We start from the raw sequence: 16232 nt of genomic DNA, 5'->3' as shown, positions 1-16232 counted from the left end.
AGCTGAAGGCAGCCTTTTAACCAACGGAGCCCACCCAGGCGCCCCTAAAAGAAACAGATCTTAGAAAAAAAAAAGACTAAATTAAAAGGAGCACAAGTGAATCTGGAAACCGTAGGAAGCATGTTACAGAACAGAGATTAGAAATGAGAACAAGCAAACAAAAAGATAAAAAGAACTAAGAACAAATGATAGAAACATGATAGGCAGAGGATATCCAACAATATTCTAAGCAGGGGAATACTACAAATATTTACGAATGTAATTCAAAAAAACTTCTTAAATACCTTAGTACATGTACTTGGCCCAGGAAGGGAATGTTTCCTTTTCGTTAGGATGTTTTTCGCGACAATTGCCTCTTCTCACTTGCCTGATTTTCTTCCAACATTAAAGTCTTCTTACATCGTCCGCCCTCCTGTAAAATGGCTCATTCTGTAATTATCTACATAGCCCAACCTGTCAGATGATCAAGTTGAGCCCTCTGACCATCAATCTAGACTGGCTGCCAAGTTGCTTCACAACTGTTATCCAGGACTCCCATGTTGGACCCCATTCCTAGACACATTTTTTGATTTGCTCTCATTTTTATGGAGCTTATCCAGTAACTGAGAACCAGTGAATTCAGGGAAGAGAATTTGCACATCCAAAAATGTCTTTATTCAATGTTCACCCATGGCAGTGCATGTGTGTGTATAAAATATCATTGGATATATAATTCAAACTTTTGAAGACACTACCCCACGCACGGATCCCTAGTTTCTAGTGTTGCTGTTGAGTATTATTCTCAATTCTTTTGCTCTCTGGTAAATTTTATTCTCTTCATGTCTGGTGTCCTAAAATTTCATGGTGATGTGCCTTTCCATGGGTCTTTAATATTTATTGTGCTAATTCAATAATAGCTTTTTTTCAATCTTGAGACTCAAGTTTATCAAGGAAATTTTATTTTCTAATAAATTTCAACCACTGCTTTATTTTCTCTGTTCTCTTCCTGGAACTCCTATTGGTTGTATTTAAACCTCCTGAATTGATTCCAATTTATTTTCCCCCTCCATTTTTTTTTTTTTTTTAAGATTTTATTTGAGAGAGAGCGAGCGAGCAAGCAGGGAGAGTGGGAGAGAGAAGCAGGCTTCCCGCTGAGCAGGGAGCCCGATGCGGGGCTCGATCCCAGGACCCTGTGATCATGACCTGAGCCGAAGGCAGACGCTTAACGACTGAGCCACCCAGGTGCCCCTCCCCCTCCATTTTGGATTTCTGTTCTAGAACATTTCCTTGTCTTTTAATATTCTCACTGAATGTATTCATATTTTAATTTCTTCTAACATTTTATTAGTATCCTGTTCTAATTTCTTAGAGTATCTTCTTATATCTGAGGATATTACAATGCTTAGAAGTTTGTTGGATTCTTGAGAATTGCTTTTTGTTTAGATCTTTCACAATTACCCTCAATTTCTGGTGATTTTCTTTTTAAAGATTTTATTTATTTGAGAGAGAAAGCATGAGCAGGGGGAGGGGCAGAGGGAGAAGCAAGGTTCCCACTGAGCAGGGAGCCCGATGTGGGGCTTGATCCCATGACTCTGGGATCATGACCTGAGCCGAAGGAAGACGCTTAACCAACTGAGCCACCCAGGTGCCCAATTTCTGGTGATCTTTAGCTGTCTTTATTTAAAAGTGAAGCACTGAACACCTGTTTGGAAGACTTGTGTACATGGACAGGGCTTACTGATTGGCATTCTCCACTGTAAGAGGATTGGTGGCCAGCTGGCTTTTTGGTGGGGACCCTCAAATGTCAGCATCTGTCTTTTCTTTCTAAAGTTGTTTATTTTTTCCATGTAAGCATCCTCCAAATCCTAGAACTGGACAAGGATAAGGAGCTAGGAATCTAACTTCCCTGGTATTAGTAAAATTGTACTAAATCCCTATTCCTAGCCTAGTAATCCTGAGACGGATGTCTACTTTTTCCTTTTTTAGTCGAATTACCATCAGAACTTCAGCTGCTTCCAACATCAGAGGCCATAATATAAAATCCTATTCAAGTTAGACACATTCATGTATGTTTTATTAAGCCTCCTAAATTAAAATGTGTTGTTTTTGGGACGCCTGGGTGGCTCAGTTGTTTAAGCATCTGCCTTCAGCTCAGGTCATGATCTCAGGGTCCTGGGATTGAGTCCCGCATCGGGTTCCTTGCTCAGCAGGAAGCCTGCTTTTCCCTCTGCCTGCCACTCCCCCTGCTCGTGCTTTCTCTCCTTCTCTCTCTCTGACAAATAAATAAAATCTTTAAAAATAAAATAAAATAAAATGTGTTGTTTTGAAGGTAGGTTCTTGCAGTTCTAAACACAACAGTCAAAATTGCAGTGACAGGAAAAAATGGAAAAACCTCCCACAAAAAAACGATTTTGTCTTTAGAACTATTTTTCATTGAAAGAAGTTTTTTGTTTGTTTTAAAGTAGTCTCTACACCCAACGTGGGACTTGAGCTCACAACCCCACCATCAAGTGTTGGATGTTTTCTACCAACTGAGCCAGCCAGGTGCCTCTAAAGGGTTTGCTTTTTAATTCCTACAAACACACTTTACTTTCCAATTTTCAACCTCAAGAGCACCCCACAGCAAACCTAACTCTTTGTGTATATAATCTAGTCCCTACCAACCACCTTCTCGTATGTCAACTGAACTCTAACACACATAAAAAAGGAAGACGAGCAAGCACAGGGACAAACCAGGAAAATAAAACTACAATGTGGAACTAATTTTCAACAGGGAGATAGTATCAACAAGGAAAATGAGATCCTAGTTTTATAATGAGTTAAATCTACAGAATGCCAATTCTTTGTGGTATTAAATAGTAATCCAATGCAAACCATGGTTTCTGGAATAAGGTTAAAAAAAAAAATCTAACAAATACCTGAGTGAATATAACAATATGGTTAGACCAAAAAGAAAAATCTTTCACACACAATAATCACTGCAAGAAGATCCCACAGGTTATAGAAAACATAAAGGAACTTTAATATCCAAACAGTCAGGGCAAAGAATACTGGATTAACGACCCATTAAGTGTGAATCACTTCAGGTTCTTTACAGTACCAGATGTATTTTATAGTAAAATCTGAATGCATATTGCAGAGAACGAAACCATTTTTAAAACTTTAATTTCCTTACCTGATACTAATACCAGTATTATTTTTAGACTAAAAAATCTTTTAATGATTTTAACACTAGGAGTAAGATTTAAACCAAAGTTAGCAATGTTCCTGAAATGTCAATTTGTTCAGTAGTAACTTTTTTGAGAAATACCAGTTTCTTCTCAAAAAGTAGTTAATGTACACTTTAAAATTTGTGCAATAAGAAAATATACTGGCTAATAAAAAGTGTTACTTGAGAAAGTCAAAATGAAAGAAAAACTATACTTTTGCTTAAATTACTTATGCCCAAATAATTTACCCTGCAGTCCACAGATGTACAGGAAATAAAATATTTTTGAGTAAGAAAAATAATAAGGGTCTTAAAATAGAAACATAAACCAGAAGAATCTAAAAATAGCTTCCTGATATTTTACTTTTTGAGTATTTCATTTAAGCTGCTTCTGGTCCCATGTCCTGATCTGTAGACGTTAAAAAGGAAATAAAATTCCCAAGTATTTAAAAAATTTACTCATCTTCCATAAAGCAACTTTTAATGTATCAACACTTAAAAATACACAGTGACGTACGTAATGAAACATCAGTACAACTGCATAGAATTGAGCTCCAGAGAATTAAACACTTATGAGCTGTCTTTCCTGGGCTCTGGTTTACATGAATATTGGCTTTAGAGACCAGCTTCATTTGCTCCTACCTGGAAGAGACAAGGCCAGGAAACTTAAGATTTCACAGGCCTTTTCTGTTGCTAAATGCTAGGAGCTCTCTGAAGGTCTTAAAAACAACAAACCATCCAAATATGTATACTGAGGACTCTTCCCCCTTGTGAGTAAAGGAAGAAGAGAGTTTGTGACTTTCACTGAAAACAAAACAAAAATCTCCCACAACTCTTCTAAGAGACTCTGAAATGTACTAGAAATTTCAAAACTAGAACAATGCCATCAAAGATTAAACCTAATGCTCGGAGCCACCCCAAAATAATAAAATTGGGAACTCCAGGAAAACAGGTACCAAAAGAATCAAAATAATGATTGCACTGAGGATTCTCCTCTTTGAAGGCTGTTTAAGGAGGTAGGATTTTAAGGTTTTTGTTTTGTTTTGTTTTGTTTATCTTTTGGCCTCTGAACATTTAAAAAATGCTTTGCCCGGCTGGTCCTTCAGGCTGATTTTGAAGTGCACAACGAACTCCAAGCCTGATATAGGATATTCTACAGTTTCACAGCTATCATTTGTACGTATTAAAATTAAGTTAATTTACTCTTTTTGAGTAAATATAACTAGAAAATGGCAAATTAATATATTCCTTTACATACAACTTTGTGTCTCAAAATTCTTGAAAAACAAGAGCAGATGACTTTGTATTCAAAGACTACCGAAGTGTGTATTTGATATTCACATGCAAACAACTTAAAACCTTAGAAATCTCCTGTCAACTCTGCATGATGCCTTTAAGAAGGAAATGACATACAAAGCTTGCTAACTGTGCAAAATATTAAATTGCTAAAACATTTTACAGAATGAAACAATACACATAAATGTAGAAGTTGACACATGAAATTAACACAGGCTCATAAGAACGTCTCACATTTCAGAGATTTTCTTTAGTAGCAAGTTTTTGCTTTTATATTTCCTGGTACACAGCAAAGTTTATCACAGAAGATAAAAATCCTTTAAACAAATCCAAGAGGGAATTCTTGAGGCACCTTCTCATATAAAACACAAAATGAATGCAATTATCAATCCATCTGAGAAAAGTTTTCAATCTAAGTGAACATCATTTTTTTCCCCATTTAAGTATATTTTACAGAAATTTAATAAGGCAAGACAAATTTGTGAAAAATGTAGTTACAAAAATGATGTAAACTTATAATTTATATTTTAAAACCCCAAAGGGAAAACAGTGGAGATGGGACAGTTCAAACAATGCTTTTAAAAAAACAAAAAACAAAAAACAAAAAACCCTAAAACAGAATTGTGCACAAGCTGAAGATTACAAAGAACTTCTAGACTTTGCACAGTTTTGGTACTTCATTTTTTTTTTAACATCTTTATATTACATGTTTTAAATCATATCAGGAATGCAAACTAGAACTGCACACTACTTTAGTGGAAAAAAGTTCAACATTGTGCAATTTTCTGCCTCTTAATTTTAAAAAAGTGGCAGCAATCCCTGCATTTGTATTTGAAACAAGGATCTGAGAAACTTTATCAAAAAAGGTAATGAAGGCAAAAATTGGCAGACATCCAGCATCTTGTTTCTTTTTAAAACAATGTGGATGATAAGTAATTTCATGATTAAAAATGAATCTTTTAAATAAATACATTGTATCTGACATTTGCACTGACTGATTTGATAAATCTTTAAGTAAACAACGGCTTTACTACACTCCCTGTAGCCTCAAGCCACTGGCTTTAGATTATGGAGTCCTTTTTCACTGGGTTTCATACCCTGCCACTCGATACCCTGCAGGCTGATTAGGCAACATGCTGCCATTCTGTCCTGGAGGTGGCTGCACTCCATAATTTGGTCCCATCCATGGTGCAGAAGACTGTGTCTGACTGGTAGAAAATGTGAAAGAAGCAGAGAGGAGGGGAAATCCACTGATTAAAATAAAATGTAATGCCGAGAAAAAATAACATATACATAGAAAAAATACTTTTACTTAAGCCCAAATATAAGAATAATGGTTATGCCAAGCAAAGGCAAAAGTTTTTTCTCTTAAAAACAAGCATCCTCATAGTGTTTAATTTGTGCAGTTTAATTTTGTTAGTTTAATATAGCTAAAAAAAAAAAAAAAATACCCTTTACCTGTAAACATTTCTCTCCTTTGAATTCAGAAAAAAGTCATTTCTAATCTCAGAAAGGAAAACTGTGCACCTGGGTTAGACATAAATTGAACAAACCACTACCTGAAAGAAACTCGATCATTTGGCACAATAGAGACTACCACTTATATTACTCCCAAAAAAACCATTAAAACAATTATTAGCATATGTAAGCTCATAATATTTTTCAACATTACAAATATAAGGTTCTTTTATTTTTTAAAAGATTTTATTTTTAAGTAAGCTACATCCAACACAGGGCGCAAACTTACAACCCCAAAACCAAAAGTCTCATGCTCTAATGGCTGAGCCAGCCAGGCACCCCACAAATACAAGATTCTTTTAAAATAAAAAATGCAAAGTATTTTTAGTTTCTTTTTCAAAAATTTAAGTGAAATTTCATAATTCAAGGTGTATAAAGCAGCATTCATATAACAATATGTAATAAACCCTATAGTGCAGAAAAAAAAAGCATAACGAATAAAACAACTAGCATCAAAATAACTGTATCCAAGAATGGCTAAATGATCATTACTCAAATAAAAAGCTTAGCATTATTAAGCTCTCATTTTCTTACTTTAATATGAGTTGATTCATTACCAAGCATTACTAAAATTCTTTTAACACTGGTTATGCCTCAGAGCAGCACATTTCCAGAGAAATTTTTAAAGAAATACACTTAAAACTATAAATTAAAAACAGCTCTAAACTAAGTCCTTCAAAGGCTAAAACTTGCTTTAGACAGAGGACCACATTACCTACTAATTACTTAAAATCTCTTCCTAAGTTCTTAACTTTTTCAAAGACTAATAATAAAGGAGAAAAGAAAATATGCTTACTTAAATCCCTGCTGACTCCACGCCTGGCCATACATTCCATATGCAGGTACCTGCCAACCATTAGGCATATACTGGCCAATTTGTTGTGCATTTCCATACCACTGGCCCCACTGGCCATAAGCTTGTGGATACCCAATTTGATTCTGCTATTAAGTAAAATTACAACAAGTAATTTAGTATTATTTGAAGTTATATGTACACATTCACTCCTAATGCACCACAAATATATAGCCATAACACATAGGGCCATCATTGCAATTAAAATAAAAGGATAAACAAGAGTTTATGAGATAAATGCGTTAAAAAAAAAAAAGAGTGAGGTTATACTGCTGTAACTCTTCCTCATGCTCTAAATGGCACGCTCTTTGTAAGGCAGTAGGTAATGTTCCAATAATAAATATCGAACTCAGTACATGTTTAAGTGTTTTGTAAATTAAACTAGATAGGGAAAATAGAAAAGATTACTTATTCCTATATTCAGTTTACCTAAAAAACTTATATAGCTTATATAGTTTAGGATTTTCTTATTCCTTTCTTGGTGCTCCATTTACAATTTGTTCACAGAAAACTTTTTTTTTTTTTTTCTTAAAGAGAGAGAGTGCAAGAGCATGCAAGACAGCGGATATTAAGCAGGCTCCACGCACAGCACAGAGCTGATGCGGGTCTTGATTTCACGACCCTGGGATCATGACCTGAACCGAAATCAAGAGTCAGATGCTTAACTGATTGAGTCATCCCAGGTGCCCCCTCACAGAAATCTTTATGGGATCACATCTGAACCATTAAAGCTGCCTGGAAAAACGTAAGCAGCAAAATATAGAAAAAATGCCAAGGTTCTAAATATATTTATAGCTTTTGTTCCAACTGAGTCAAACATGCTTGTGAGTTCTCCAAATAGTATGTGAATAAATCTACCAAGTGTTAAGAAAAAAGCCTGAACACCCTGTTAGGTAAACTACCACTCTAGAACTATAACACATACAGGAAGAGCCCTTATATATTTAGCTAGAACCTATTAACAAGGATTATCAATAATTTCATTTTAAAATAACCTATTATTAGCCCAGCAATTACTCTACAAAGTCAAGAATCCTCTCACCTGTTGCACAGGGTTTATCATATCAAGAGTTTCTTTGCCCCAATAGCATTTCACGACATGACCTTCAATGGTAGTTCCATTAACAGAAACGATTGCATGTGCTGCACTTTCATGGGAATTGAACCTATTGAAAAGAATATTAAGAATCACCAATATAAACTGTTTAAGGTACTTATGAATAAAACCCATTTTTAAAAATCAAGCTGAGCCTGAGGTATAAGAGGCACTTCACACAAAAGAGTAAGATGGTGTATATATATATATATATATATATATATATATATTTTTTTTTTAAAGATTTTATTTATTTATTTGAGACAGAGAGAATGAGAGAGACAGAGAGCACATGAGAGGGGGGAGGGTCAGAGGGAGAAGCAGGTTCCCCGCCGAGCAGGGAGCCCGATGCGGGACTCGATCCTGGGACTCCAGGATCATGACCTGAGCCGAAGGCAGTCGCTTAACCAACTGAGCCACTCAGGCGCCCGTAAGATGGTATATTTTCTTTGGTATATTTTCCCAAAAATCCTGTAGTTCTGAAGAAACTTCTTTTAACAGAGAATGTTTTATTGATCTTGTGGTTACAAGGAAGGAGCCACTAAAACACAGTGGCAAATACTGCTAAATGCTAGAGAAATTTCTATTTCTTTACAACCAAGGTACATTTTTAAGAAAACTACTAAGTTAAATATTCAAAATGATTTTTGGGGAAAAAGTTTTTTTTAAAAAAAAAACCACCCATACCGAACAAATGAATATCCTTTATCTGGAAAGACTCGAATTTCCATTATTTGTCCAAATGGTGAAAAAGTCTGACGCATTAGTTGTTCTGTTAGATAAAAAACAAAAATAAACCACACCAAGTTATATAAAATCCTACAGACATTAAGCTTTTCAGTTAAAAAATTAACCTCAAAATGCCACACAGGTAAGGCTCCCATACCTGTCAGCCCGGAAGTGACACCTCCACAGTATACAGTACAGTTGCTTGGACTAGACTGATTTACAACCTCATCATATGATAGCTGTTTGGTGTTTGCTGGGGAGGGAAAAGTTTAATATTTTAAATTCATTAAATAAAATGTTCAGAAAGAAAAAAGCAGTATCAACTACCCTACTATAATGGTAATTTTTACCTTGACCAAAATGCATAATACATAATACATTTGATTGAGGATTAAACCTCCCCCAAGAACGTCTAAAAAATTACTCAATATTCTCTATTTAATAGGAGACTTGACATTAAAGACAATATCATTTATTATTTAAAATTACAAAAATGAAAACTAAGTACATTTTGAACAGTAGTCTTGATTTGCTTCTCATCTATTTCTGCAATAAGTCTCCGGGAACAGCTCTAACATTTAAAATCTAGTGTATTTTTCTCCAAAATTCCACATTTCCTTTTCTTCTCCAATACACCTACACTCATATGTACTCTTTGGAGCTGGAGGCTTTCGGGTTGCCCAGTTAGTTCTGATTTGTCTTCCACCAAGCCACTGGCCACCCATCTGTTGAATGGCGTTTTCAGCATCCTGTTCCGCACAACATTAGAAATGACAAAGAAGCCACCATTAGTTGATGTTGAAAGACCATTAGCAGTAGAGAAAATTCAGTTGCTTTTCACAAATGTCTACTGAATGAAAATGTTTTATAAAATACACAATATACAATATGTTTCCTAAAATGCAATGGTGCTTTTAAATTATCTCTTTTATTTGGATATCAGACTTTGGGAATGTTAATTACCTGAAAAAGTTCAGAGCCCCAAAGCCCTTATGAGATAGCTATTATAAAGTTCATGTAATAACTCAGACTATTATGAAAATCTCACTTTATACAATCCAACAAACTTGTGACAATATTTGGTTTCTCATTCATCCAACAAGCAAAAAGTGAACAGCTACAATGTTCTAGGCAGCAGATTAAGTGCTAGGGATTCACCGGTTAATGAGACAGACATGGTCTTGGCTGCCACAGAGCTGACATTCTTTTGGGGCCACAAACTTATCACAAATTGTGGTAAATGCCATGACAGAAGCAAAAGGATGGGAGGACCTGTCTGGCTCAGTTGGTTAAGCATCTGCCTTTGGCTCAGGTCATGATCCCAGGGTCCTGGGATGGAGCCCCATGTCAGGCTCTCTGCTCAGCTGGGAGCCTGCTTCTCTCTCTGCCAGCCAATCCCCCTGCTTGTGCACTCTCTCTCTCAAATACATTAAAAAATAAAAAATTAAAAAAAAATTAAAAAAACACAAAAGGGGGGTGCCTGGATGGCTCCGTCGGTTAAGCATCTGCCTTCGGCTCAGGTCACGATCCCGGAGTCCTGGGATCGAGTCCCGCGTTGGGCTCCCTGCTCAATGGGGAGCCTGCTTCTCCCTCTCCCTCTGCCTACCTGTGCTCTCCCTCTGTATCAAATGAATAAAGTCTTTTAAAAAAATAAAATTAAATAATACAAAAGGATGACCTACAGAATATGGGCTTTGGGATCTACTTCAGACAGCATGATTAAGGAAGCTCTCTCTAAAATATATCATGTATGCTGACACTGAGAGGAACAGGAGCTAGCCAAGTCAAAACTCCAGGGAACAAAGCCCTTGTGAAGAGAAAAGCATTGTGAAGTGTGTTCCAGCAGGAAAGAGTTTGGGATGTATCTGAAAAAAGCATGTTGGGGCACCTGGGTGGCTCAGTCGGTTAATGGTCTGCCTTCAGCTCAGGTAAAATCCCAGAGTCCCGGGATCAAGCCCTGTATCGGGCTCCCTGCTCAGTGGGGAGCCTGCTTCTCCCTCTGCCCCTCACCCTGCTTGTGCGTGTTCTCGCTCTCTCAAGTGATATATAAAATCTTAAAAAAAAAAAAAGGCCATGTTAAAGACAACTAGTTTCAGTGGAATCTAGTGAGCTAAAAAGGGTGCCAGAGGAAAAAACTAAAAGATTTTAAGAGATTATCATGATCTATGTTTTAACAAGGCCATTCTTAGCACTAGGAAGAGAATGGTTTAGGGAGGTGCCCCTGTACAACACATTTAAACAATTAGATCCCAGGGCGCCTGGGTGGCTCAGTCAGTCAAGTGTCTGACTTCAGCTCAGGTCATGATCTCAGGGTCCTGGGATTGAGCCTCAAGTCAGGCTCCTTGCTCAGCGGGGAGTCTGCTTCTCCCTCTCTCTCTGCCCTTCCCCTCCATCCACGCTCTCTCAAATAAATAAACAACAAAATAAACAATTAGATCCCAAGATACCATGTTACTATGCGAACAGCTGAGATATAATTGCAGTGCACTCTACATTCTCTTACCCAAACTTGCAAGCCATGTAAACATTTTTAAGGCAAATTTCTTATTTGGAAAATAAACTTTGGGCAAAATGGTTGCAAGCTGTTATAGCAAGTATCTGGATAGTAATAGTAAGAGTTCATATAAGGAATAACCACACAGTTCCAATGTAAGTAGACACATGAACTAGTAAAAAAAAGTCTGATGATATTTGGTGTTAACTGCAAACATATATTTTTTAAAAAAGTCAGAAGGAACTGGCACAATAACCAATGGTCATAAACTTCACCTAAAGCCATTAAGAAAGGATACAGTATCTATTTCAAATATCTTGTTTATTAAAGAAAACCTTTCTAAAATACATTTCATACTATCAAAAACTTTTTTCTTTAAAGATTTTATTTATTTATTTGACGGGGCGGGGGGAACACAAGCAGGGGGAGTAGGAGAGGGAGAAGCAGACTCCCCGCCGAACAAGAAGCCCGATGTGGCGCTCGATCCCAGGACCCCAGGATCACAACCCGAGCCTAAGGCAGATGCCCAACGACTGAGCCACCCAGGTGCCCCCATACTATCAAAAACTTTTAATAGCTCATTTTCTTTAAACTTTTTTTTTTCCCTTAAAAAATTTCTCTGTGCCTAACATGGGTCTTGAACTCCAATCCTGAGCCAGTCAGGCTCTCCTAATGGCTCATTTTTTAAGGCATTCTTTTTTTTACCCTCTAAGGTATTCTTACACAGAAAGTACAGCAGTGTTTCTGTAACTTATCTTTGGCAAATGGCAGTCCTAACATAGAAGCAATACACTAAAATCTAAGGTTAACGAAACCTTAGTATATATTCCAAGGCATATATATATTCTCCCACTTTCACTCCTGTATTTTTGAAGTGTGGCATCCCTGACATTTAATTGTTTTGAACCTTAGTTATCACACTAAAAGAGGTAAATCATTTATTTGAACTTATAATACATTTACAAGGTTCAAACTTCAAACAGTACAATACTGTGAGAAGCTTCCAACTCTGTCCCCCATTTGCCGCTCACTTCCAACTCCCAAACAGGAAACTCCACAGCAAGTTTTTTGTTTATCCCTGTGAGAGGAACACACATACCCAAAAAATACACACTCCCTTTTTTACACAAATGAGCCTTTTCAATTCATTTACCACAGAAATATTTCTATAATCAGTATTTATAGACTCCTTTTATTGTTCCGTAAGTACTAGCTATGGAAAGATTTCTATGGTATATATTTATTTTTTAAAACAACAGTACATGATTACATTGTATGGAGGATATGCCAAAGATTTCATCCCACTGACATACTGAAGATGAAGCTTTTCCTTCTGTATATACCCTATTCTCACCTCTCATTTGACAAACTGTACTATCCTTTTCTCCACAAAACACAGAAATTTCAAGTCCATGCAAATTGGTATTCAATAAATGATTGTTAAATGAAAGAAATGAGAAGACATTTTCAAATACATTAGTATATAACTTCTAAAAAGTCCCCACCCATTGGAGCATTTTATTGTTTTTATTTTTTTTAAGATTATTTATTTTTTTAGTAATCTCTGTAGGTATCCTCTTGTGAAGGTGTTAATTATCAGTGAAATAAGCAAGTGGCAGATGAAAGATAATTATTAAAACAAAATGAGTATCTTTATTTTTTTTATTATTTTTTTATTTTTAAGATTTACTTGAGAGAGAGAATGAGATAGAGAGAACATGAGAGGGGGGAGGGTCAGAGGGAGAAGCAGACTCCCCGCTGAGCAGGGAGCCTGATGAGGGACTCGATCCCAGGACCCTGAGACCATGACCTGAGCTGAAGGCAGGGCTTAACCAACTGAGCTACCCAGGCGCCCCAAAATGAGTATCTTTGGTCTTTACTCTTAAAGCACCACACACGCACTTTTGAACTGAGCTCACCCATTTGTTGAAAAAGGAGACAAAGCCATATCCTTTAGACTTTCCTGTTGCCATGTCTTTTACCACTCTGGCATCTCTGAAATCAGAAATAATCAGAAGTTTAGGTTTGCAAAGTCTCCTCTGGATATCAAGTGAGAATGTCACACACAACTCATTTTTATGTTTCATCTTCATTAAAATGAACCTTTAATGCATATTCACCTTTTATTCTATAAAATTTATCATGTATTAGCAAATGAGGCTTAATAAACATGCAAATCAGTAACTTCTTAAATACATATGTATATATTGTACAAAAACTGCCTCCCATTTCAGAAAGTTTTTAAACTTTTAAATATTAAGCATGGTAAAAGCAGCTATTCATATGAAATTACTTAATCATTTATAGGGTTCACAGGCACATTAGATGAATGGCTTTCTTGAACCATGCAACTGATAATTTTCTATTTGACACCATATACTACCTAATCATTAAAAAAATTAAAATAGAAAACTGGAAACTAAAAGAATGAGAAGCTGTATATTTCCTAAATTAATTATTTTGTTTTCTCAGATCAATCGACACCCCCCTTTTGGACTATGGGTAAATTGAGAACTTGATGTTTTCAGAAATGCTAAATCATTGAAGAAAAACACTAGACACACACTTTAGTTTTAAACTATATAAGAAAAGATTTTATACTGAATTTTAAAATAACAATCATATAAGATTGATTGGAAACTACAAGATATAAAAGCAAAATTTTAAAAAGTCAGAAAGTAAAAAAGCACGCCAACATTTATCCACTGTGAACCGTAGCTTGTAGTTAGCCAGGGCAATTCTGTCCATTCTTCAGAGATACTCTGCAAAATAACCAGAGCCCTATTATTTGAGATTGAGTAAAAAAACCCAGCCATGATAGCTAAAACTCCATACCTCAAAAAATTGGACTCAAATTGTGCTTCACAGGCAATCTGCTTTTAAGTTAGCCAGGTATGTCACAATGCTTGTTCTCTCAGGACACATGAACAAAACAGGCACTTTCACAACAAAAACCCAAGTCAGAAAGCCATGCAATATAATTTTATATTAAAGTATACATAAGCATATTTCGATTAATTTAGGAGTGATTTATTAAGTGTTTAGGGTCAAAATGACAAAGAGGTGGTAGTGAAAAGGGACAACTAATGCAAGTCACTTCTCAATACGAAAAAATACTTATTATCGGTATGGTACACATGCATTTAATTTGGTAGCTGATTCACTTCTATACCAAAATTTGTTAGACTACCCTAAACTCAAGGAATAGAGTATAAACTGTATAAATTAGGGCAGGAAAGTACTATATCTTTTCTACTAAATATTTTAATAGGCCACCACTTACTGCACACCATCTATAAATTAAGTACTGTTGGAGGATCTCTACAGAGAATATCTGGCTATCATGAGAACCTTTCAATATATATTTATCAATTTATCTCCTTTAACAAAAAAATCAGGAAATGATGCTACCAACTGAAAATCATTCTTTTAAATTTAGAAACACTAACTCCTTGGGTAGCCGAAAACTTAGACATTATATACATTACCTCCACTGAAAATTATAATCCATAAATTATAAAGGCCTTACCAAAAAATATATATATACACCTATAATCATGGTTGATCATAAGAAAAATCTAGGCTATAATTATGATACCAACATATTTAACAAAAAGAAATTACTGATCCATGATTAAAAAGTCATTATTAAAATTGGAATATCATTTAACTTAAACTCACTGATTGTTAAACAATCTTTATCTAATCCCAAACTAAAATCCCCATGTTTTCAGAAAAGCTACTTCAGTCAAAATCAAAGCATTTAATAAAATAGCTATTGAATCTATTAAAATGTTAGAAAATTTTTTTCTTCTTAAAGTTAAGTTTCAGGATATGTTAGCCTTGAAATATATTTAAGTCTTACTTATTTCTGAAAGGATTCTCTAAGGAAGAAGCAGCAAAGATCTAGATCAGGGTTCTTTTATCCTTCTTTAATCCTTTTATGGTCCTGTGACTACTCTGAAAATAGGATAAAACTTACAAAGATACTCCACACCAAAATGAAAACAAACACAAAATTCTGTACACAGAGATTTATAGAGCTTTTGAGAGGCCAAAGGTTAACACCTTCCTGTCTAGGTATTTGAAAGCAAGCTAACCATCATCAAAACCCTAAGATTAAAAGGAACAATCAAGAAACTAGAACTTTATTTTCCTAATTGGTTCTCACAGACAAAGAAAAATGTTGCCCAACAAGAGAGTCCATTTATAAACCCTAATCTTTTGACTGCCTTTAAAGTTAGCCTCTACTTAGGGCCATTCCTTGGTCACTGTTCATTTTTGTCCTCCTACCAATGAACCACAACTCTTCAAATAAAAACTCCCCAAATTTACCACCAATACTATTGGCATTTACTTTCCAGTCTCCTCACCTTCTCATCTCTGCTGTTGTTCTGTTCCTCAAACCAAACCAAAGCTAAAGTTTCCTTTTTACTACTCTTCTAGCTGGAACAACATTAAAAAAGCAACCAGAAACCCAAAAATTCTGTTTTCTAAATTCAACAAGTACTTCTAAGAAAATACTATAATCAACTTATTCTTACTCTATTATGGCATGCTTTTCAAAATATTAAAATTCTTTTGATGAACACTACCTTGAGCGAGCTACTTACAAAGGGCCTAAACTATATGATTAATAACAAATGCAAGCAAGACAGTGCTCCACAAAATACTAAAAGGCATTATTATTAATAGTAACAACAACAACAAAAGGGTAGATACCTGGGGATTAATATTTAACAACTGTGCTTTTTAGGTTGAATTGTTAAGGTTTCTTTTTGTTAAAATATATTAACACAAAATGCATGGTATCATAGAAGTGTCCCAAGGGTCTAAATTCCTTAGTCACAGCAAAAGATTACTAAAGATTATGACCAAGCTAAGCAAGACACTTACATAAGAAATATGTACAATAGCAAATTTGTCTTTTAGGAGCTAATGCTAACTGAAAAAGGATTTTAAAATAATTGAAGACCAAAGATTTATCAATGGGAAAACAATCTCTGGCTGTTAATGGCTTAAATAGTCTCTAAACAACATAATGAATTATATTGAAGGG

General features: G+C 35.4%; 1 protein-coding gene across 18 annotated transcripts in view; it reads right to left on the bottom strand.

The window, feature by feature from the left end:
- Positions 1-2977: 2977 nt before the first annotated feature.
- Positions 2978-16232, bottom strand: part of TIA1 (TIA1 cytotoxic granule associated RNA binding protein) — a 29236-nt gene continuing 15981 nt past the window's right edge. For 7 of the 18 annotated variants that reach the window (XM_035001365.1, XM_035001358.1, XM_035001362.1 and 4 more), the window contains 7 exons: positions 13093-13168; positions 9320-9428; positions 8837-8932; positions 8638-8722; positions 7897-8020; positions 6798-6943; positions 2978-5691 (listed from right to left, as the gene is read on the bottom strand). In XM_035001365.1, the coding sequence (XP_034857256.1) occupies positions 5565-5691; positions 6798-6943; positions 7897-8020; positions 8638-8722; positions 8837-8932; positions 9320-9428; positions 13093-13168 (763 nt within the window). In that variant the 3' untranslated portion in view covers positions 2978-5564. The other 11 variants (XM_035001360.1, XM_035001363.1, XM_035001368.1 and 8 more) reach the window with 10 other exon arrangements.

The sequence above is a fragment of the Mirounga leonina genome, unplaced genomic scaffold (assembly GCF_011800145.1).
Source record: "Mirounga leonina isolate KUSES-001 unplaced genomic scaffold, KU_Mleo_1.0 Mir_125, whole genome shotgun sequence".
NCBI lineage: Eukaryota > Metazoa > Chordata > Mammalia > Carnivora > Phocidae > Mirounga > Mirounga leonina.
This window is presented reverse-complemented; position numbering and strand designations above follow the sequence as displayed.